Here is a 20,089-nt window from a genome sequence, read left to right as displayed (position 1 = left end):
GCGAGTGGGCCGCGGGGGCAGAGTGCGCTATGCAGCGCTGCGTGTGTGCGTGTGTGCGCTGCGTGATTGTGCGCTTGTTGTGCGTGTCGAAGCAGTCAAAGTGGGTGATGTCGAGTGCGCGTTGGATGACTGATTATGGATGGAGAGCGTGGTGGTTGTGGTGGGCCACTTGAATGAGGCGGCGGGGCAGCAGCGAGACGGGCAGCAGCGGCGGCGTGGGTGGTAGGTAGCACCAGGCCACGGTCAACGGGTGCCACACTCGATTTCGCGGCATTGCGCTATCGCCGTTCAAGAGGCACTTTGACCTTTGCGCCACTCGAAGGCGACGGGCTCTCTGGCTGCTTGCCGCATGCATCCAAGGCCTGCTGGCAAGGATGCGCGAGGCAGCAGCCACGGTAGATGCGAGGGACTGCGTCGCTGGGGCGTACAGGCGTGCTCGGAGAATCACCGAGGTCTGCAGTAAGTGGCACGGCTTCCATGAGGCCATGAGGCCATCGAGCCTGCTGTGCGCAGTGTGCTGGCCGTGCTGGCCTCGTCAACACGGGCAGGTCATGACCATGACCACCACCAGTCTGGCGGGCACCACGCCACAGTCTCCCGCCGCGGCGTTGCTCTGCTCTGCAACCACGAATGCAAAATGTGCTCGTACCACAATCCATTCCAAAAGCACCAGCGCTACAAAGCTAAATGTGTGCCCCTCTTCGACCCACCCCCCCACACGACAAGAGGGGGCGGGAGATACGTGAGCTCTGCGGCGCGGCACACCTCGGCGTTCGACCCGCGTGAGCGGGGATCGCGTCGGCACGCGCACACCGCCTCTCTGCCTCGCGCGAGAACCGCGCCGCATGGTGTGCAGCGGGACGGTGCAGGCGAGGGTGTTGTAGAGGCAAGTGATGGGCGCGGCGAGCGGTATTTATGCCGCCTGCGCTGCGGGCGCGGCGCGGTGCGAGGGCAGGCAGGCAGGTAGATTCCGCGGAGATTGGTTCCGTGGCGGGTGGGTGTGGGTGGCTCGGGTGGTGGTGGTGGCGAATGGCACGAGACTGGGCTGTCAGCCAAGTTGGTGGCGACAGCTTCGTGGCTACAGGCTACTTGCTGCCTGCTGTGGTGACAGCGCGGCATGGCAGTGCCCGCCGAGGCGGGCTGTGCGCATGCATGCTGTCAGTGTGTCTCGGCGCTGACGGCTGCCTGCGTGTGACACCACTCCCGCAACCCGCCCAACACCTAACAGATCTGCCTGAACGCCGGCAACGGCAACAACGTCTCGGCTATGGCCGGGTTCTCGAGTGTGGGTGTGGGGTGTTGTCGATACGGCGACGGCCGCACGCACCTCTTACAACCTCACGTCTCTATCGCAGCGGGCATCATGCTCCTCTCGCGCTCCATCAGCGCGGCGCGCTCGGCCTCGCCACGCCTCGCGCGCCGACTGGCAACAGCGACCACCGCCCCCACCTCCCCCTCCCCAGCCGACCTCGCAGCCCGCGTAGCAGCCGCCATCACGCCGCAGACCGTGTCCGCGTACGCGCGCGACGGCGCCGTGGTGGTGCGTAACCTCTTCACTGCCGACGAGATTGCCGCTCTGGCGGCGGGGATAGACAACAACGTCGCGAATCCGTCCCCGCGGGCCAAGGTCGCCTCCTCCCCCACCGATCCGGGATGGTTCTTCGAGGACTTTTGTAACTGGCCTACGCACGCCGCGTACCGGTCGTTCATCGCGCGCTCGCCCGCGTCGAGCGCGGCCGGCGCGCTCATGGCCTCGAACACCGCAAGACTATACCACGACCACCTGCTGGTCAAGGAGCCGGGCACGCGCCAGCGCACGCCGTGGCACCAGGACCAGCCGTACTACAACATCGAGGGGCAGCAGAGCGTGTCCATGTGGATCCCTGTCGACAAGGTCGACCAGGCAGCGACGCTCGAGTTTGTGGCCGGCTCGCACAGGGGGCCCTGGCTCATGCCCCGCACGTTTATGGACAACGAGGCCAAGTGGTTCCCCGAGGGCTCGTTGGCCGACCTGCCGGATATCGAGGCTGACCGCGGCGCGTTCGAGATCAAGAAGTGGGCCTTGGAGCCGGGCGACATGGTCGCGTTCCACATGCTCACGCTGCACGCGAGCGCTGGCGCTACGGCGCGCCGGCGCGCCTTCTCGCTGAGGTTTATTGGCGACGACGTGCGCCATGCCCCCCGCCGGTGGAAGACGAGCCCCGACTTTCCTGGCCTCGCGGACGAGCTCGCGCCCGGAGCTGTCATGGAGCATCCTCTCTTCCCCGTCGTGTGGTCACGCGACGGCGGACAGGTGGCGATTTAGGCGGGCGTGCAGGCGCATAGTTGTATATAGTTGTAGAAGAGCTCCCCCCGTCCCCCTCAGGTACACCCCGCCCATGAATATGTCGCATACAGATGCAAAGCCATCATCATATGAGCTGGAGCACCAGCACCCGAGTCTACAGGTGCGCATTACAAACCGTGGCCTCGCCGCCACCACTACCTCTTTACACGTCTCTGGTCGCGGCTGCCAGCCCGCGTGTGGCGTGACGTACGCGTTGCTGGGGCAGCCACACCCCTCTGCAACACCTAGATCTACGCGCTGGCAGCCCACGCGCCGGCGAGCTTGCCCACCGACACGACCGAGCCGAGGGCCGCCGTGATGAGCGGTGATGTCCAGACGCCGCCGGGGGTCGACCAGTGGACGGTGAGGGGGAGGTAGCCGCTGAGGCGAGGTTAGCTGGGAAATGACAGTGGATCCGTCGTGACGCACTAGTTGACAACGGCCTGCTGCTCCCACGACGCCCAGTCGGCATTGAGCGCCGCGCGCGCGGCCTTCTGGTCCTCGGCAGTGGTCTTTTCCTTGGGTTCGGGGGTGAGCTCGTAGCCTTCGACATCTTCATCGTCGGTGGTGCTCACTTCCGACTTGGCCGAGGCCTTGAGGGCGCGCTCGCGGGCCCGGAGACCGAGGTACTTGCGGAACAGCTGAATGCAGGAGAGGACGACGTCGAGGCTGGGTAGAAAGGTCAGCGGTTAGGAGACGGGTTGATCGCTCGGAACGAGCTCGCCAGAGCTCGTTCACTCCCACACTCACGCCCATGAACGGACCGACCACACGGCAATCTTGGAGACCGTGGCGGGCTGGAGCTGGAGCACGCCCTGGCTCGCGAGCCAGGCAGTGTGCTCGCCGACGTAGTAGCCACAGAGGGCGATGATGCGGATGGTCGCGTAGACGCGCTCGTTCCTAATGTCGAGCGAGAAGCGCGACGGGTGGAGAATGAGGCCGATCAAGGCCTTGACGGGCTGGGGGTGGAGCTTGAGCAGCCAGTCGATCATGGGGAGGAGGCCTGGGGTGGGTCAGCGGGCCGTGCGGAGAAGCGGGGGCGACGGCCGAGCGAGCAGCGCGCGAGCGAGCGAGGGACGGCATGCGCGCGTGGGGCGACGTCGCTCGGTGTTCGGGGTTGGCGAGGTCGTCGCTGCTGTCGTCGTACGCGGAGCATGAGGTGCAGAGCATGGAGCCTGGCACGATGATGGCCATCATCGGCGCGGGGCGTGGTGGCGTGGTATCGTGCCCGGCCAGTCTGGCCGCCGTGTGCAGGACACTTGCGCCTGCGCCTGGAGGCGCTGCGGAAATGTCGCGGCGGGGGTAGCAACGTGCTCCGTCCGTGTGCTCCGTGCCGTGTTGCGATGAACACGGCCCCAGCGTCGCTGCTCGAGTATCGCAATGCCCGCTGCCAACCTCATTCCGAGCTGCCCGCTCGCGCGCTCCGCGCGCTCACGACCACTTACCAAAGAGCCTGGTGACGACACGTGCCGAGCCGATCGCGCCGCCCATGCGGACCAGCCCAGCGGCGAGGGACACGAGCCGAGGCTGGTCCGCGACGACCTTGCCGTGCGTCTTGAGCCACTGGAGGGCGGCGAGGATGAGGCCGGCCGAGAGGGGGCCGCCGTACTGCCCGATCATGAGGGACGAGTCGAGGCCGTTGGGGCTGCTCGTCATGCGCGCGAGGCGCGCGATGAGCGCGTTGAACTCGGACGGCTTGGACATTGGGGAGGGAGTGTGGTGGGTGTTTCGAGGGTTGTCAAGGAGCGTGCGGTCGCTGGCTGGCGATGAGCTGCAGGCTAATAGTGCTTTGTTGTTGTTGTAGAGTGAGCAGTTGCAACAAAGTCGTCGAGGTCGACGAGGTGGAAACAGTGTGACTTGATTGGGGTTGCCCCCAACACTGCCAGCTGCAAGTGTCATGGCCATGACCGTCACGGCAATCAGCCAACCGGCGCCGGGCGTGCCTCAACCCAGCGAGTTTTGCGGGGGCCGGCACTGGTCCACCATGACTCTCGGCAGACAACTCGGCACGAACAAGCATCCCGATGCTGCACCTTCAACCGAGATGCTAATGCTGCGGCAGGTGCAGGTGCAGGTGCACGCCAAGAGAATACGGGGCATGCAACCAGCGACAGCGACACGCATCGGGTGATTGATCGCCAGGTCATGGGGCCCAACGGCCAACCGCCCGCGCGGCATCGGGTCTGCACAGTGTGCGTCCGTCCACTTGGTGGTGGCAGTGGCACCCGACCACGCCGAACCCACCACCCCCGCCCGCCGAACAATGCAATGCATCAATCAATCAATCACAACAGACCAAGACAAGCCTCATCTATGGCGGTCTCGACGCAGCCCAGCCAGCCAGGCGAGACTGGACCGCGCACCCCGCTCCCTCACCCACCCACTCACACGCCCCGAGCGCCCCACGGCGCCCTCTTGCTCTCACGCCCGGGGCCACGCCCCTCCCCCACCCCACCCGCTCAGTGTCCGAGCGCCGCGCGCAGGTCGTACAGCATCATGTCGGCCCAGAGGTATCCCCCGGGCAAGAAAGCGGGGTGGAGGCTGGGCGAGCGTTAGCTGTGTGCGTGCGTCTTGGCGCGTGGCGCCTGCCGTGCGTCGCCACCGCCGCACGCCTGGCGGCGCGCGGCACACCGCACTCACCTGTCCACCTGGTGCTTCTCCCACCCGCGCATCGCCGTGCCCCAGCGATTAACCCCAACCCGCTCCAACACCCCCGCCTCAGGCGCACTCGCGTCCCCCGTGTCCTCGATGGCAGACAGCGCAGCCTCGTGCAGCTCGACCAGGCGGAGGAGCTTGACGTCTGGCTTGGTTTTGGGCTTCTGCTTCGCGTCCCCGAAGAACCACGCGTTGCCGCCCGCGCCCGAGTCGGCGATTGCTGCGGGGTGAGCTGGCAAGCGCCACGACTGACAAGCAAGTTGCTTCTCACTCACGGTAATGCGTCGTGACCCACCGCAGCGCGGCGCGGGGGAACGCGGCCGCCGTGGCGACGAGGATATCGCGCACGCGCTCGCGATACTCGCGTGTTCGGGCGCTGGCGCGGCGTCAGTGGTGCAAGGTGGATATCGCAACGCGACTCACGCGCTCAGAGGCGTCTCGAGATCCGCACCCGCCGACGCGTCCTCGTGGCTGTACCGCACGACATCCCACATGCCGCTGTTGACGTGCACGAGCTCTGGCGCGTCGTCTCCGCGCCCGGCAGTCGCGCGGATGTTGGCGAGATATGGGACGGCGAGGAGGTTGATGCGGTCCTCCTAGTCGTACGGGGGGATGTAGGTTGGCTAGGGCGGGGTTCAGTGGGTGGGGGTGGGGGTGTGGCAGGTCGCGGGGTGAGGCAGTCGGTCGATCGTCGCCTTGTGGCATCGTAGTCTCCCCCTCTCACCCCCTCCGCACCAGCTCGCTGCGCTCGCTGGCGCTCACGCTGCTCACCTTATGCACCCAATAATCCTCCCGATCCAGCCCATAAGTGTGCACGTGGACGAGCAAAAAGTCCAGTCCAGGAACATAGCAGTAATGCCCGCCATGGGCCCCCTCGTTCCCAGCATCGAGCGTATGCCACGACGTGTTGGTGGCCGCGTTCGGCCGCCCGCCGGCAGTGTATTTGGTCGTCTTGTAGTCCTTTGGCACGGGGGCAGGGGACCAGGGGTGCGTCGCGCTCAGCTCGAGGAAGGCTTCGCCTGCCATCTGGGGTGTGTGAGCGCTGTCGTCGATGCCTTAACCGCCCAACCGCCACGCAAGCGACGACGCCCCCCCGCCCCACTCACCTCGCAAAAGTACTTTGTCGTGAACCGGTGGATACTGTCGCCTAGGAGCAACACTGTCCGTCCCTTGGCCCACGACACGTCCTCCCACTCGCGCCCGTCCGGCCCATTGGCAGCCTGCGCAAACTCGGCGCCGTTGGGCCGCTTAGACGGCACCTGGGCGTCCCAAGCCGCGCGCACGAACGCCGCCCCGAGCGCCGGCGCTGGGCGGTGGCACGAGTCCTCGCCGGCAGCGTACGGCGTCCAGCGGTTCGCGTGCGCGTCGTGCGCGTCGAACGCGAGGTATCCCCGCTGGTCGTACGGGGAGCAGGCTGCCGATGTCGACGAAGAGGGGTACAGCGTCGTTGTGCGCCTGGTGCTGTGTCAGTTGGTGGTAGAGCGCGCAAGGCTACACTCACTGCCCCAGGTGCGCGAGGAAATACACAAACCCCACGGCGCTCGCGGCGAAGAGCAGCACGAACGCGCGCGAGCCGCGCTTTGGCGGTCGCTGGTCGCGGGGCACGAGGAGCGTGTATGGCACGTTCGAGTCGGGCATCGCGAGGTAAGTGGAGAGATGCATGAGTCGCTATTCCTGCTCTTTTGTCGACATGTATGCATGCACGCGCTGGCTCGTTTGCACCTCGTAACTCCAGCTGCAGCAGCGGCAGTGCATGAGACAGACGACGCGGCCAGCCAAGCCAGGTGGCCGTTCTTCCGCCACCTGAAATGTCTGCGACTACGGCATGCGGCAGCGGCTCGCGGTGGGCAGGGACGCAGTGCGCGCGGTGTAGGGCGCGCGGATGGGCGCGTTGACATCCGTCTTCGTAAGTACATGCGTACGGCATTGTCTATGCGTACGGCAGGGCGGGCTCAGCATCTTCCCGCCCGCCTGGTGGCCTGTTGGATGTGCCCCCCAAACGAAACGAGTGCTGCGGCCCTTGGCTGCGTCGTGCACACGAGCTGCGTGCGACGACGCGTGAATGTACGTCGGCGCCATGGTTGCGACGCTCGGCGTCGGCATCGGCGCAGCGAGGCGCAGCGCGGCGATGACTGCCACCCATGCGCGACGCGACGTGTTTGACCCCCTAAAAGCATCCTGGGCGGCCGTGGTGTGGTGCGAATCCGGCACAGTGTATCCCGAGCAAGCATCTTGCGCGATCGCTCCGCGTTCCTGGCAGCCATTCGACACGACAGGAGAGGAGGGCCTGGATCCTGCGCGAGGGCGGGGGTGGTGCCCTCCATATGCGCGGAAGATGCGCAGGAGGAAGATTGGCCGCGTGTGATGGACGACGTGCATGTATGCAAGTGCATCTGTCGCCTGGCTGGTGGCTAGCTTGTGGCAGGCAAGGCAGCTGACGATTCCCAGGCCTGAGTAACCTTTGCATCCAGTACCTCGTGTTCCTGACCCATACCCCAGCGACGAGGACGTGCCCGGGGTGGTCTACAGCCGCTCACATGTCCGGGATGGCGTGTGCATGCAGTGCATGCAACGCAGCGTCGCGGGCGGAGAGCCACTGCCACCGCCGCAGTGCACCATTGACGACTACCGACTGGCTGGTGCAAGTGGCAGTCAGTCGAGGCGACCGCGCCTGACACTCCGCGTACAATACAATACATGCCCCTCCCCCTTTGCCCTCGCCCTACTCAACCCCGACCATCGCGCCACCAGATGACGCAGCGTACGCAGCCGCCTTCTGCGCCCTAGCGGCCCCGCTCGTGTCCTTTCTCTGCGCGAGAGAAGTCGATGCCTCGGCGGCAGCGAGCGAGTTGGCGGCGTGTTCCCGGATCGTGGCCCACGGCGAGGCCTTGAAGGACGGGTGCGCCATTACTGCTGGGATGCGCTGTGCGGCGGCGGAGCTGCGGGGCGGTCAGCATAGCCCCCCAGGCTAGGACATCGTCACGCAGCGCCGCACGGCTTGGATAGCCTGGACAGTGTCGAGACGGACATCGCAGGCAATCCGAGTCGTGCGGCCCAGCTGTCGCTGGGCCTACTCACATCTGTTTCCTCCTCCGCCTCTCGCCCATCGTCTTGGCGCTCCCCTCGCCAATCTTGCCGTCCGCCTCCCGCTTCCTAAGCTGCGGGGGCACCTCCACCACCTCGGCGCGCTTCTTCCCGCGGCTCGTGGCGACCGGCGCAGTGGGCACGGGCACCTCCCCAGCCGCCTCGAACAGCGCAGCCGCGACGCTGCCTAGCCCGCTGCCGAGCTGTTGCGCGGCCTTGCGCTTTTCTCGCCGCGCGTGCGACTTCGAGTATGGGGCCGCGGCGCCGGCGAGGACCGCGCCGTGGAAGGGCTTGGAGGTGGGTTCGGGCTTTGATGGGGCGAGGTCGGGGATCTGGCCGTCAGCGGGATAGTGAAGAGCTGTGTGCAGCGGGGATCGACATGGCCAACGATGCTCGACTGCACTAGGCGCCTCGCCCGGTGCCCTCTGATACGCCACGCCCACGCCCACGCCCAAGCCAGACTCACCTCCGCCGCCGGGTTCGAACCAGGCAGAACGTGCTCCACCGCCCCGTCAGCGACGAGCGCGCGCTTCGTGAGCGGGGCCGCTGCGCCGTGCCGCCGTGTCGCCTTGGTCCTTTCTGCGCGGGGCTGGGGTCAGCGGGTTCGAGCAGGTAGCGTATGTACCATTTTGTGTGTTGTCGGTGGTTGAACTGATCGTCATTGAGGCCCTTGTTGCCGCCCAAATAATTCAAAGGTTGAAACAGCATCAATATTACTGGTCGCCACGTGGTCAACGTGGCAATAGACCCTGAAACCGCAGAGATGCGGAAGACTGCGAAGTCAACTTCCGACTGTCTCTGCTCGCCATCACACTCTCTGCATCTTTCTCATCTCTCACGGCCAGACAGAGGACCAGCGCCGCAACATGCCAAGGTGAGTCCTACCCTCCCACCACAACTGACCCCAGCTTTGGCAATAGACACCTCCTCCGCCTGCGGCGGGTGGCTCCCCGGCTGCCTGCCTCGCAACAACCGCTGAGGGCACTCGCAACCGCCGCCGCCGCCGTCACCCACCCGTCGTCCACCCTCCCGCCCTTCCTCCTCCCGTCGCCGCACGCCTCGAGCTCAAAGCTCACGCTCGACGCCTTCCTCGAGCGGCCGGACGAGGCGCTGTGGTCGGCCCTGTCCTTCGCCGCAGAGGACGAGCTCATGTCGGCCATGCTCAACCCCTCGCCTCATGGCCCGTGGATCGACCCCGCAACCGCCTACCTCGGCCTGCGCGGCTCGTCCCTCTTCTCGCATTACCTCCAGCTCCTGCTTCCGCGATTCAGGACACTGTACGCCAACCTCCGTGCGTCGGGCATCCACCAGGTGCTCGTCTCCGACCTGGTCCTGCGCAACCCCGATGCGCGCGCACTCCGCGAGATCCTCCTCGAGGAAGCGGAGACCAAGAGCACCGGTACCCCCCTCCGGGCTGGCCTAGTGGCCCAGATCTACCGCACGATAGCGACACCCCTCCGCCGGCGCACCCTCCCGCCGCTCTCGCGGCAGGCGACGATTGTCGTCGCTCGTGCCCTCCGCGACCAGGACTCCCTCGACCTCCTCACAGAGGTCTACTACCAGCTCGCGCATACAATGGAGTGGGAACCAGAGTATGCGTGGGCGGCCCTCCAGATCCCCCTGCACCTTGCGAACCGTGGCCGAGCGCCATCGGCACTCAAGCTGCTCCAGTACCCCCTCGCACTTGGCAAGCTGCCGGCCGCGGCCCTGGGTCGCAGCTCGCCGAACCACCCCGAGGCCGCTGCACTCATGGTTCAGTCGGCCGTCGCCCGCACAATGTTCGAATGGGGCATGGATGTGCGCGCGACCTCGGCTGTCGACGCCATCCTCGAGACGATGCGGTCATCCGAGGTGTCGATGCCGTCTCTCGAGGTTGTTCTGCAGGCCTGCCGCATTGCGGACTTGACCAAGAATCCCGAGCTGGTTCAGTGGTCCGAGGGCGTGCTGCTGTCGCTGGCCGGTGACTTTAGCTTTCCGCCACTGCCGGCGTCCTCAATCAACGCACATCTCGACGCGTTGCCCAACGCTGAGGCGCTCGGGTTCTACTCCAAACTGTCCGTCAAGCGCTATGGCGCTCCTGAAACGCGACACTTGCTGCGAATCGCGCTCACTCGCCCACCACGCGCCGTCTTGCGCCGGCTAGCCAACGACTTCAGCGCTTCCGGGGCTGACGACGCGACCGTCCCGGATGTGCTCCGCGTTCTCGCCGCTGCCAACCTGTCAACCTTTGCGCGCGGAATCTACAACCAGTGGCGCGAGCACTCGCCACACACACTGGTTGACGCGCGCACGACCATCGCCGTCGTCCGCTCCCTCACCCGCGGCAATCGCTTGCTTCGGAACACCGAGTCGGCCGAGCGCGTCCTTACCGACTATTTCACAACCTCTGGCCGCGTGTCATCCAAGGTGGAGGTCGCGCTCACCATGCTGCACGCACATGCCCTTATCACTCCGGAAGACTCGAGCAAGGCCGACCAGTACATTGCCGTCCTTATCGCTGAGCTCGGCGAAGCCGGCGCCGAGGATGCCCTCCACGACCTTGTTGCCCGCGAACCAGCCCTCGCCCACCGTCTGGCGCAAGTCGCAAAGGCGCACGGCTGGGACCTTGGATCGTCGGCGTTGGCGGTGGCAGCTGCCTGTGCGACCCGTCACTGGGGTGCGCTTTCCGCCCTCAACCAGGAGCTCTACATCGAGCCGGGAGAGGAAGAGTACCTGGCCTCGTTGCAGGCCGCGCGCCGCGGCCGCGTGACAGCCATGCTCGCACGATTCCGAACGGCTGTCTCGGCGCAGCCCGGCATCCCCATTCTCGTGCCCACCTCTTCGGCCGTCCTACAACGGCTCGGGCTCAAGAGTGCTTGGGCGCCCGCTCTCGAGGTGGCTACTCTTGCTCTCTCCTCAGCGCAGAAGAGCCATCAGGACGAGGTCGCCCAGGAGGTCAGCCGACTGCTGACTGGTATTGCACGAGAGGCCGCCGAGGCGCAGACCATGGGAGAAGCAGCCAAGGCTCGCCACGCGGCTGTCACCACTGCGTGGTCTGTGCGCGGCGCGGAACTCAAGAAGGCCATTGCGTGTCTCAACGCCACCCAGCGGACGCTGCTCGGTGTGCTTGTCGACGACGTTGAGGAGGAGTTGGCCCGGTCATAGTGTTAGTGTCTAGATCATTATTGCATTGCATGGATTGCCACTGTTGTATTGCTCGTGTGCCACTGCCAGGGTTTGCTATCTCTCTGCTTATTTACCCTACCGGCCGGCATTCGTGGGTCGATTGCAGTATAAGGCAGGTTGAGCTTTGATTGATCCGAGTGGCCCGACGAGTCGAAATTGTTTTGTGGTATTGTATACGCGCTTGTCGTCGGTGCAGGCAGGGAAGGAAAGGCCAAATTGAAAGGGAAGGCAGCCAGTCGCCAGTCGCGTCGGCCGGGCACAAAGCTTGGAGGCATAGCCGACGCAAGACAAGTCGACTTGTGCATGCATGCATGAGTCTGTAGCAGTAGTTGTGTGGTGTATGTGTGTATGTGGCGGTCATTGTCCGTCGTGTATGCATAGGCACAGTGGCCCAGGCCGAGTTTCCCGAAGTTTGTGCGCCAGTGGAAACCCTTATCGCGACTGGCTAGTAGTTTTGAGCGAGTCGAAAAAGTCGGCAGCCTGGCTGGTTCCTGTCTCGCGAGCCACCACCGGCCGGACGGTCCGCTCACCCAGCGAGCCCAGCCAGCCAGTGGGCACCTTCCCCCCCGCCCGCCCACCCACTCTCCCTATCGTTTGTCCGAAAAACTCTCCATCTCCTTCCTTCTACTCCATCACACTCCTCTCCAAGACCTCTCGCGGCCTCCCCACAACCCACAAGCACTAGGCTAGCTCAACCACGGGCTGCCTCTTGCCTACCCCCCTCCTCAACAATTCCCTCTTGAACAATCTACGGTGCTCCTCCTTAAGAGACAAAACTTGGCAACAAAAATGATGCGCTCATTTTCGTCCCTCGCGCGCGCGGCCGCCTCCAAGCCCGCTGCCTTCCGCGCTGCTGCCCCCGCGTCGCGCCTCCTTGGCGCTGCGCGCGCTCGCGGCTACGCCGTCGCCGCCCCCGCGGTCGGCTCGTACGGCCAGGTCAACGACGGCCCCACGCTCAACTCGCCGTCCGAGCTCGCCCGCCGTATCTCGGCCCAGGTCCTCCCGCAGCTCGAGAAGCCCGACGTCAAGAAGGTGCTTGTCGTCGGCTCGGGCGGTCTGTCCATCGGCCAGGCTGGCGAGTTTGACTACTCTGGTGGGTTTTGTGGTGATGGCCTTTGCAGACGCTAACCCGCGCAGGCTCGCAGGCTATCAAGGCCCTCCGCGAGAGCAACATTGACACGGTGCTCATCAACCCCAACATTGCCACGATCCAGACGTCGCACCACCTCGCGAGCGAGATCTACTTCCTCCCCGTGACGGCCGACTACGTCGCCTACGTGCTTGAGAAGGAGCGCCCCGACGGTATTCTTCTCACCTTTGGCGGCCAGTCGGCCCTCAACGTCGGTATCCAGCTCGACAAGATGGGTGTGCTCGAGCGTCTCGGTGTCCAGGTCCTTGGCACGCCGATCCGTACCCTCGAGGTCTCGGAGGACCGTGACCTCTTCGTCCAGGCCCTCAACGAGATTGACATCCCCGCCGCCCAGTCGACGGCCGTTTCTTCCATCCAGGACGCCCTCGACGCCGCAAAGGAGATTGGCTACCCTATTATTCTTCGTTCCGCCTTCTCGCTCGGTGGTCTCGGCTCGGGCTTTGCCCACGACGAGGAGGAGCTTCGTAACCTTGCCGCCAAGTCGCTCTCGCTCTCGCCCCAGGTCCTGATTGAGAAGTCGCTCAAGGGCTGGAAGGAGGTCGAGTACGAGGTCGTCCGTGATGCCGCCGACGTGAGTCACCTTTCTGCTGCTTGTGCATCAGGCACTGTGCTGATCAGTCCTTTTTTTTTTTTCTAGAACACCATCATCTGCTGCAACATGGAGAACTTTGACCCTCTCGGCACACACACTGGTGACTCGATCGTCGTTGCGCCCTCGCAGACCCTCACCGACGACGAGTACCACATGCTCCGTTCGGCCGCCATCAAGATTGTGCGCCACGTCGGTGTTGTCGGCGAGTGCAACGTCCAGTACGCCCTCGACCCCAACAGCCGCGACTACCGTGTCATTGAGATGAACGCCCGTCTGTCGCGTTCGTCGGCCCTTGCCTCCAAGGCTACCGGCTACCCTCTTGCCTACACTGCTGCCAAGATTGCCCTCGGCCACACCCTTCCCGAGCTCCCCAACGCCGTCACCAAGACTACCACTGCGTGCTTCGAGCCCTCGCTCGACTACATTGTCACCAAGATCCCCAAGTGGGACCTGGCCAAGTTCCAGCACGTTGACCGCGATGTTGGCTCGGCCATGAAGTCGGTCGGTGAGGTCATGGCCATTGGTCGTACCTTCGAGGAGTCGCTTCAGAAGGCCATCCGCCAGGTTGACCCCAACTTCCACGGCTTTGAGGCCTACTGGAAGCCCGAGGACATGGTCACTGCTCTGACCAACAACAACGACCGTCGTCTGTTCGCCATCGCCCATGCCATGCTCAACCTTGACTACTCGGTCGACTACCTCCACGACCTGACCAAGATTGACAAGTGGTTCCTCTACAAGCTCGAGAACATTGTCAACGTGTACAAGTCGCTCCAGAACACGCCCTTTGACAAGCTCGACAAGGAGATTATTACCACGGCCAAGAAGACTGGTTTCTCGGACACCCACATTGCCCAGCTTACCGGCAAGACGGAGAACGAGGTCCGCGCCCTCCGCAAGTCGTTTGGCGTCACTCCCTTCGTCAAGCGTATCGACACCCTCGCTGCCGAGTTCCCCGCCTACACCAACTACCTCTACACCACCTACAACGCGTCGACCCACGACGTCGAGTTTGACGAGCACGGAACCATGGTTCTCGGCTCGGGTGTCTACCGTATTGGTTCGTCGGTCGAGTTCGACTGGTGCGCCGTTACCTGCTCGCGTGCTATCCGTGGCCTTGGCAAGAAGACCATCATGATCAACTACAACCCCGAGACTGTTTCCACCGACTTCGACGAGGCCGACCGCCTCTACTTTGAGGAGCTTGGCTTTGAGCGTGTCATGGACATTTACGAGCTCGAGGCCGCTACTGGTGTCGTTGTTTCGGTCGGTGGCCAGCTGCCCCAGAACATTGCCCTCCGTCTCAAGAACTCGGGTGTCAGCGTCCTTGGTACCGACCCCGAGCAGATTGACAACGCCGAGGACCGTCACAAGTTCTCGACCATCCTCGACTCGATCGGCGTTGACCAGCCCGCTTGGACCGAGGCCTCGTCGCTCGCTGCCGCCAAGGAGTTTGCCTCTTCCGTTGGCTACCCTGTTCTCATCCGTCCCTCGTACGTTCTTTCCGGCGCCGCCATGAACGTTGTTTGGGACGAGGCCGCCCTCGAGCACAACCTCACTGCCGCCACCAACGTTTCGCCCGACCACCCCGTCGTCGTCTCGCAGTTCATCGACAACGCCCAGGAGATTGACGTTGACGCCGTTGCCCACAAGGGCAAGCTTCTCGTCCACGCCATCTCGGAGCACGTGGAGAACGCCGGTGTCCACTCGGGTGATGCCACCCTTGTCCTCCCTCCCTTCTCGCTGCACGGCAAGGACATGGGCCGCCTCAAGGTCATTGCCGAGAAGGTCGCCAAGGCCTTTGACATCTCGGGTCCCTTCAACATGCAGATCATCCGCAAGCCCCCTGTCGACGGCCAGGACGCCGAGCTCAAGGTTATCGAGTGCAACCTCCGTGCCTCGCGTTCGTTCCCCTTCGTCTCCAAGGTCCTTGGCCACAACTTTATCGACACTGCTTCGGCCGCCATCATGGACACCAACGTGCCCGAGCCCATTGACCTGATGGCCCAGCAGCGCGACTACGTTGCCATCAAGGTGCCCCAGTTCTCGTGGACCCGTCTTCCCGGTGCCGACCCCTTCCTCGGTGTCGAGATGGCCTCGACTGGTGAGGTCGCCTCGTTCGGCAAGGACATTCACGACGCCTACTGGGCTGCTCTCCTGTCGGTCAACGGCATGAAGCTGCCCAAGCAGGGCTCGGGTATCCTCCTCGGCGGTGACATTACCCGCCCCGAGATGGCCGAGGTTGCCAAGAACCTCATGCAGCTCGGCTTCTCCCTGTACACCTACGACTCCAAGGTTGAGAAGCACATCAACGAGCAGCCCTACCTCGGCATCAAGAAGATTCTCGTCCCCGTCAAGGACAAGAAGAAGCTTCGTGAGATTCTCGAGGAGCACGAGATCCAGACGGTCATCAACATGGCCCGCTCGCGTGCTGCCACCACGCTCGACGAGGACTATGCTGCCCGTCGTGCGGCCGTTGACTTTGGTATCCCCCTGATCAACAACCCCAAGCTCGCCGTTCTCTTCACCGAGACGCTCGAGAAGAAGTTCCTCAAGAACAACCCCATCCCTTACAACGAGGGCCTCAAGCCCTCCGAGGTCGGCTCGTGGCGCGACTTTGTCGGCCCTGCCAGCGACTACTAATTGTATCGTCAAGAGAGAAGGAGCATAGGAGAGAAATTGCATTGGAGGCTGCTGCGACACAGTAGCCGGTTGTTTGGGAGCACGCAATTGCCATAGATACATTATTCCACTAGCCATTATTGCTATGCAACAGCACTACTGAGACTGTGTGCGGCGAGATGCGCAGCGCCGAGCGAGCATGGGACCGAGCATGGGACCGTCGTGGCCAACGACGACGACGAGGTGACTGAAGCCACGAACATGGATTAAGGTACGCTTGGCGTAAATTGCCACAGTGGCACAAAGGTCGCCGCACCTTACGGGATTAGGAGCGGGAATATAGACAGATGAGATCCAAACTGGCGGGGTCGATTTGCCCCCGCTCGAGTTTTCTCGCTGGGTGAGGTTTGGACGCAAGCAGGCGGCCAGGCGGGGTAGCAGGAGAGCCCCAGCTGGGCAGGCAGGTGCAGCCTGGACTGGAGCTGCAGGTAGCGCAGGCGGGAGCAGGCTGGGCTGCCTGGGCTAGGCGCTGGGTGAGCGAGCCTGCTACCGCTGGTGCTGTGGTGCTGCTGCTGCTGCTGCCTGGCGCAGGCGGGACTCACCCACCCACCCACTGGCAGTGCGCGCCGCGCTGCTGCTGCTGCCTGCCACCCACGCTCCATACCACCATCACGACTACTTTCTGCCCCTTCAGCGTCTTTCGACCCATCTCTATCACGACCACACGCCCCAGCGCGTACAACAAACAAGGTGGGTGCGGCGGGTATGCGCGCGCGCCGCAGGCCCCGGCGTGGGCGCCGTGTCTGGGCGACGACTTTTTTTTTTTCTCCCTCTCGACCGTCTTGCTGACTCTTGCTCCCCCTCTCTTGTGGTTCTTGTCACCTCGCTTCCCCTCGTCTCGTCACATCGCACGCACGCACCTTCGCATACCACAGCTCCAAATAAAGGAGTCGACCGCAATGTCCGTGGTCTCCAAGAACCCCTTCGACCTCCTCGGTGGTGCGTTGTGCCGGCCGAAAGAACGGCGCCGTGTCACACAAACCTAACACACACACAGACGACGGTGAGGAGCGCGCTCCTTCCCCCGCCCCCAAGGCCGGCGCCGCCAAGGCTACCCCCGCCCCCGCGTCCGCCCAGCCCAAGGTCGTCCCCGGCGCTGCCCCCAAGGGCGGCCGTGGCGCCCGCTACCCTGCTCGTGGCGGCCCTCGTAACGTCTACCGCGAGGAGCGCCCCGCCGAGGGCGGCGAGGGCTTCGAGGGCGAGCGTGTTGGTGAGTAGAGGAGGCATGGCAAGGCGAGGCGCGCAGCGCCGAGCCGTGGCGTGGTGTCTATGAAAAGGAAGCGCAGAGGGATGGGTTGTCGACGACGACGACGACAACGACAACAATGGTGGCGGCGGAGGCCTTGGAGATGGCGACGACGACGATGACACCGGTGGCACCCCTTAGCCAGTGTCATCTCCGCCCCGCTCCGTCGCCTTTGTCAGCCGGCTGTCGGAACCCATCCCAATCCCTTCCCTGACCGACCCACGCCGCCATCACCAACCACCAGCCACATAAACTAACACCCTCCCCCAGCTCCCCCCAAGAAGGACCACCAGGGCCGTGACCGTCACACCAAGGGCCCCCGTGAGGACCGCACCCACACCGGCCCCCGTTCGCGTGCCCCCGGCGCCGCTGGTGCCCGTGGCCCCAAGGGTGGTGCCCGTGGTGGCCGCGCTGCCGGCGGTGCCGGCGGTGCCCAGGGCGACAAGAAGGCCGCCCCCGCCGAGTCGTGGAACAACGACGAGGGCAAGGCTGAGCTGAGCGGTGAGTGTCTATCGCGGCGTGCCGAGACTTTGTGGCGTTTTGTCCGAGTCGATGTGCAACTTTTTTTCGGAGACTTTTTACTGACGCCATACGCAGCCGAGAAGCAGGGCGAGACCGACGGTGTTGAGGCCGCCGCCGCTGCCCCCGCCGAGGAGGTTGTCGAGGAGGTCGTCGAGGAGGAGGACACCTCCAAGACCCTCGACCAGTACCTCGCCGAGAAGGCTGAGACTGCCCTCTCGGGCGACCTCGGCAAGAAGGAGGCCCGCCAGGTCACCGCCGACAACCTTGAGGGCACCGCCTTCAAGCGCGAGGAGGACGAGGACTTCTTCTCGGGCAAGGCCAAGACCTCTGCCCCCAAGGAGAAGGCCCCCAAGAAGGAGAAGGTCTACATCGAGGTCGACGGCACCTTTGCCTCGCCCGCCCGCCCTCCCCGCACTGGCGGTGACCGCCCCCAGCGCGGCCGTGGTGCCGGTGGTGCCCGTGGCGGCCAGCGGGGTTCCGGCCCCCGCAGCGGCGCCGCCCCCCGTGGCGGTGCCCAGCGCGCCCCCCGCCAGCAGGCCGTGTCGGTCAACGACACCTCGGCTTTCCCTGCCCTTGGCGCTTAAGCGCCTCCCCCTCCATATCGAGTTTCTAGCTCGTGTGCACGCTCTGTAGCGGCGTGGTTGTCCTCGTAATCGAGGCCGGTGGATGGTCATATCTGCTTGTTCGATTTCAGAGTGCAAACTTTCCTCTCAAAATGCAAAACTGAGCCATCCGGTTGTGGAGCTGGTGTCGTGTGGACAGGTTGTTGTGATTGTGTGGAGCAGTGGCGTCGTTTGTTCGTCGTGTGATGCCGTGGTGGTGCAGTGGTGCAGCGGTGGCATGTGGTCGCGTGTGAGATGAGGGGTGTCGGGGTGGTGTCGTGGTCGTCGTGGGTGTCGTGATGTCGTCGGCATGTCCGCATGTGCTCCAAGCTCCCGTACTCCCACAGCCAGTCAGCCAGGCAGCGCGCGCGGCGCGGCATGGCGAACCGAGGGTCGTGCTGCGTGCAAGTGGGTGCTGCTGGATGCCGCTGGGCACTGGGTGGGTGGGACCTGGAGACGTGCTGCGGATTATCCCGTCCCCCCAGTTACGAAACGCTTGCTACCCTGTGCTGCCCTTGCCTCTGCCTGCCTGCCCGCCTCTGCCGCCGCCGCCGCCTGGCTGCCTGGCTGCACTGACGACTTGCCACCTGTCGTCGTCGCTGCTGCCTGCTGTCTGCTGTGCGTCGCAGAGTCGAGTTGGCATTGCACTCGAGTCCTCGTCCTCCTAGCCATCTTTTATTCTTCTCTTAACCTCGCCGCGCTCGCTGTACGCCGCCGCCGTCGCCCCGCGAGCATAGACTGAATCGACTGCCTTCCCCCCTTCCCGCGACCCACCACCCCCCGCCCCACGTTCGCCGCTCCGCTCCGCCCCGCCCGCTCCCACCCCGCCCCTCATCACACCATGGCCTCCGAGGACCCGTCCGTCAAGGCCGTGCAGGTCAAGCTTGTCCTTCTTGGTGGGTTACGGCTGGCGTACCCGTAGCTAGTGTACTGACGCGCGTTCCTTCCTTGTCTTGCCTGCTGTGTGCGTCTCCCTACCCACCTCTGCTCCCTACCCCAGGCGAGGCCGCCGTCGGCAAGTCGTCGCTCGTCCTCCGGTTCGTCCAGAACGACTTTAACGAGAACACGTCGCCTACTATCGGCGCGGCGTTCTTGACGCAGAGTGAGTTGCCCGGCGGGCGTGCGCGCCAGCGGGCGCCGTGACGCCTAGTGCTTGCCTGCTTGCTTGATTGCTGACGCCGACGCAGAATGCCGCCTCGAGAACCGGGTGGTCAAGTTTGAGATCTGGGACACGGCCGGACAAGGTGAGTGCAGGGTGCCCTTGACTTGATAACCACTCTCCTGCGCGCGCGGCTAACGCCTCCCGCAGAACGCTTCCACTCGCTCGCACCCATGTACTACCGCAACGCGGCCGCCGCGGTCGTCGTGTACGACATCACAAAGGCGGCGTCGCTCGAGAAGGCCAAGGCGTGGGTCAAGGAGCTGCAGCGCCAGGCCAACCCCAACATTGTGATTGCGCTCGTCGGCAACAAGCTCGACTTGGTCGAGGGCGCCGAGGAGGAGGCTGCGGCGCCCGCTGCCGCCGCCGCAGAGCCCGCAGAGGGCGACGACGAGGCCGAGGAGGACGCGCCGCCCGCCACGCCGGCCGGGCCTAGGCAGGTGCCTACTGCCGAGGCGGAGAAGTATGCCCAGGAGTGTGGCCTCCTCTTCTTCGAGGCGTCGGCCAAGACGGGTACGAATGTGCAGGACATCTTCACCGAGATTGGTGAGTGCGATAGTGGCGTGGTGGTGTGGCGACAGGCGACAGGCTGCTGACACCGACTTTAGCCAAGACAATCCCCCTCGACTCGATTGCACCAAAGCCCGCGGCTGGCGGCGCACAGGGCCGCAGGTCAGCAGCCAACGCCGCCGCCGGCGACGCGGCGCGCGTCGAGCTCGGCGGCGAGGCGACCGCCAAGAAGGGAGGCTGCTGCTAGGCGCCGCTAGACAAGTGGACCGTGTTCCCGGCGCTGCGCCGTATTTTCCCATTTCTGGGCACTTGCCCTCCCATCTGTACTGTGTGTTCGTCCGTTTGATAGTTGCCCCGATGAATGTTTCACGAAACGGCCCGGCACGGCACGGACGG

The 20,089-nt window shown here is 64.6% G+C and overlaps 8 protein-coding genes across 8 annotated transcripts; 5 read left to right on the top strand and 3 right to left on the bottom strand.

Annotated features, from left to right (window-relative positions):
• Positions 1-1,363: 1,363 nt before the first annotated feature.
• On the top strand, positions 1,364-2,305 carry LOC62_01G000340 (uncharacterized protein; the record flags this gene model as incomplete). Its single annotated transcript, XM_062766765.1, has 1 exon — positions 1,364-2,305. One exon carries the CDS (start codon positions 1,364-1,366, stop codon positions 2,303-2,305), a length of 942 nt encoding a protein of 313 aa, XP_062622749.1.
• A 72-nt stretch (positions 2,306-2,377) lies between these two features.
• Positions 2,378-4,169, bottom strand: LOC62_01G000339 (uncharacterized protein). Its single transcript, XM_062766764.1, has 4 exons — positions 3,772-4,169; positions 3,077-3,329; positions 2,756-2,995; positions 2,378-2,707 (listed from the first exon to the last, which is right to left on the bottom strand). Exons 1-4 carry the CDS (start codon positions 4,028-4,030, stop codon positions 2,578-2,580), a joined length of 882 nt encoding a protein of 293 aa, XP_062622748.1. The 5' UTR covers positions 4,031-4,169; the 3' UTR covers positions 2,378-2,577.
• Positions 4,170-4,785: 616 nt separating this feature from the next.
• LOC62_01G000338 (uncharacterized protein) lies at positions 4,786-6,619 on the bottom strand (the record flags this gene model as incomplete). The annotated part of the gene is made up of 7 exons (XM_062766763.1): positions 4,786-4,867; positions 4,967-5,201; positions 5,257-5,357; positions 5,405-5,577; positions 5,753-6,007; positions 6,088-6,442; positions 6,483-6,619. 7 exons carry the CDS (start codon positions 6,617-6,619, stop codon positions 4,786-4,788), a joined length of 1,338 nt encoding a protein of 445 aa, XP_062622747.1.
• A 960-nt stretch (positions 6,620-7,579) lies between these two features.
• On the bottom strand, positions 7,580-8,705 carry LOC62_01G000337 (uncharacterized protein). Its single transcript, XM_062766762.1, has 4 exons — positions 8,691-8,705; positions 8,532-8,654; positions 8,060-8,397; positions 7,580-7,920 (listed from the first exon to the last, which is right to left on the bottom strand). The coding sequence occupies exons 1-4, from the start codon at positions 8,691-8,693 to the stop codon at positions 7,704-7,706; spliced, it is 681 nt and encodes a 226-aa protein (XP_062622746.1). The 5' UTR covers positions 8,694-8,705; the 3' UTR covers positions 7,580-7,703.
• Positions 8,706-8,887: 182 nt separating this feature from the next.
• Positions 8,888-11,244, top strand: LOC62_01G000336 (uncharacterized protein). Its single transcript, XM_062766761.1, has 2 exons — positions 8,888-8,939; positions 8,974-11,244. The coding sequence occupies exons 1-2, from the start codon at positions 8,932-8,934 to the stop codon at positions 11,207-11,209; spliced, it is 2,244 nt and encodes a 747-aa protein (XP_062622745.1). The 5' UTR covers positions 8,888-8,931; the 3' UTR covers positions 11,210-11,244.
• A 589-nt stretch (positions 11,245-11,833) lies between these two features.
• Positions 11,834-15,759, top strand: argA (Carbamoyl-phosphate synthase arginine-specific large chain). Its single transcript, XM_062766760.1, has 3 exons — positions 11,834-12,323; positions 12,368-12,951; positions 13,018-15,759. Exons 1-3 carry the CDS (start codon positions 12,020-12,022, stop codon positions 15,613-15,615), a joined length of 3,486 nt encoding a protein of 1,161 aa, XP_062622744.1. The 5' UTR covers positions 11,834-12,019; the 3' UTR covers positions 15,616-15,759.
• A 502-nt stretch (positions 15,760-16,261) lies between these two features.
• LOC62_01G000334 (uncharacterized protein) lies at positions 16,262-18,155 on the top strand. Its single transcript, XM_062766759.1, has 5 exons — positions 16,262-16,344; positions 16,530-16,593; positions 16,652-16,864; positions 17,171-17,401; positions 17,498-18,155. Exons 2-5 carry the CDS (start codon positions 16,554-16,556, stop codon positions 18,004-18,006), a joined length of 993 nt encoding a protein of 330 aa, XP_062622743.1. The 5' UTR covers positions 16,262-16,344; positions 16,530-16,553; the 3' UTR covers positions 18,007-18,155.
• A 493-nt stretch (positions 18,156-18,648) lies between these two features.
• Positions 18,649-20,067, top strand: VPS21 (Vacuolar protein sorting-associated protein 21). Its single transcript, XM_062766758.1, has 5 exons — positions 18,649-18,920; positions 19,025-19,126; positions 19,212-19,268; positions 19,334-19,729; positions 19,792-20,067. The coding sequence occupies exons 1-5, from the start codon at positions 18,866-18,868 to the stop codon at positions 19,938-19,940; spliced, it is 759 nt and encodes a 252-aa protein (XP_062622742.1). The 5' UTR covers positions 18,649-18,865; the 3' UTR covers positions 19,941-20,067.
• Positions 20,068-20,089: the final 22 nt, after the last annotated feature.

The sequence above is a fragment of the Vanrija pseudolonga genome, chromosome 1 (genome assembly GCF_020906515.1).
Source record: "Vanrija pseudolonga chromosome 1, complete sequence".
In the NCBI taxonomy this organism is placed as follows: Eukaryota; Fungi; Basidiomycota; class Tremellomycetes; order Trichosporonales; family Trichosporonaceae; genus Vanrija; species Vanrija pseudolonga.
The sequence above is the reverse complement of the archived record's forward strand: the minus strand, read 5'-3'. Positions and strand labels throughout refer to the sequence as shown.

Coding starts and splice junctions, on each gene's coding strand:
- LOC62_01G000339 (XM_062766764.1), bottom strand. CDS start 4,030: ATGTCCAAGCCGTCCGAGTTCAACGCGCTCATCGCGCGCCTCGCGCGC. Junction 3,330..3,771: donor TGTCGTCACCAGGCTCTTTG/GTAAGTGGTCGT, acceptor GACCCACCCCAG/GCCTCCTCCCCATGATCGAC. Junction 2,996..3,076: donor TGGTCGGTCCGTTCATGGGC/GTGAGTGTGGGA, acceptor CTTTCTACCCAG/CCTCGACGTCGTCCTCTCCT.
- LOC62_01G000337 (XM_062766762.1), bottom strand. Junction 8,398..8,531: donor GTTCGAACCCGGCGGCGGAG/GTGAGTCTGGCT, acceptor GCTGACGGCCAG/ATCCCCGACCTCGCCCCATC. Junction 7,921..8,059: donor AGGCGGAGGAGGAAACAGAT/GTGAGTAGGCCC, acceptor ACCGCCCCGCAG/CTCCGCCGCCGCACAGCGCA.
- argA (XM_062766760.1), top strand. CDS start 12,020: ATGATGCGCTCATTTTCGTCCCTCGCGCGCGCGGCCGCCTCCAAGCCC. Junction 12,324..12,367: donor TGGCGAGTTTGACTACTCTG/GTGGGTTTTGTG, acceptor TAACCCGCGCAG/GCTCGCAGGCTATCAAGGCC. Junction 12,952..13,017: donor TCGTCCGTGATGCCGCCGAC/GTGAGTCACCTT, acceptor TTTTTTTTCTAG/AACACCATCATCTGCTGCAA.
- LOC62_01G000334 (XM_062766759.1), top strand. CDS start 16,554: ATGTCCGTGGTCTCCAAGAACCCCTTCGACCTCCTCGGTG. Junction 16,865..17,170: donor CTTCGAGGGCGAGCGTGTTG/GTGAGTAGAGGA, acceptor ACCCTCCCCCAG/CTCCCCCCAAGAAGGACCAC. Junction 17,402..17,497: donor GGGCAAGGCTGAGCTGAGCG/GTGAGTGTCTAT, acceptor CGCCATACGCAG/CCGAGAAGCAGGGCGAGACC.
- VPS21 (XM_062766758.1), top strand. CDS start 18,866: ATGGCCTCCGAGGACCCGTCCGTCAAGGCCGTGCAGGTCAAGCTTGTC. Junction 19,127..19,211: donor CGCGGCGTTCTTGACGCAGA/GTGAGTTGCCCG, acceptor ACGCCGACGCAG/AATGCCGCCTCGAGAACCGG. Junction 19,269..19,333: donor CTGGGACACGGCCGGACAAG/GTGAGTGCAGGG, acceptor CGCCTCCCGCAG/AACGCTTCCACTCGCTCGCA.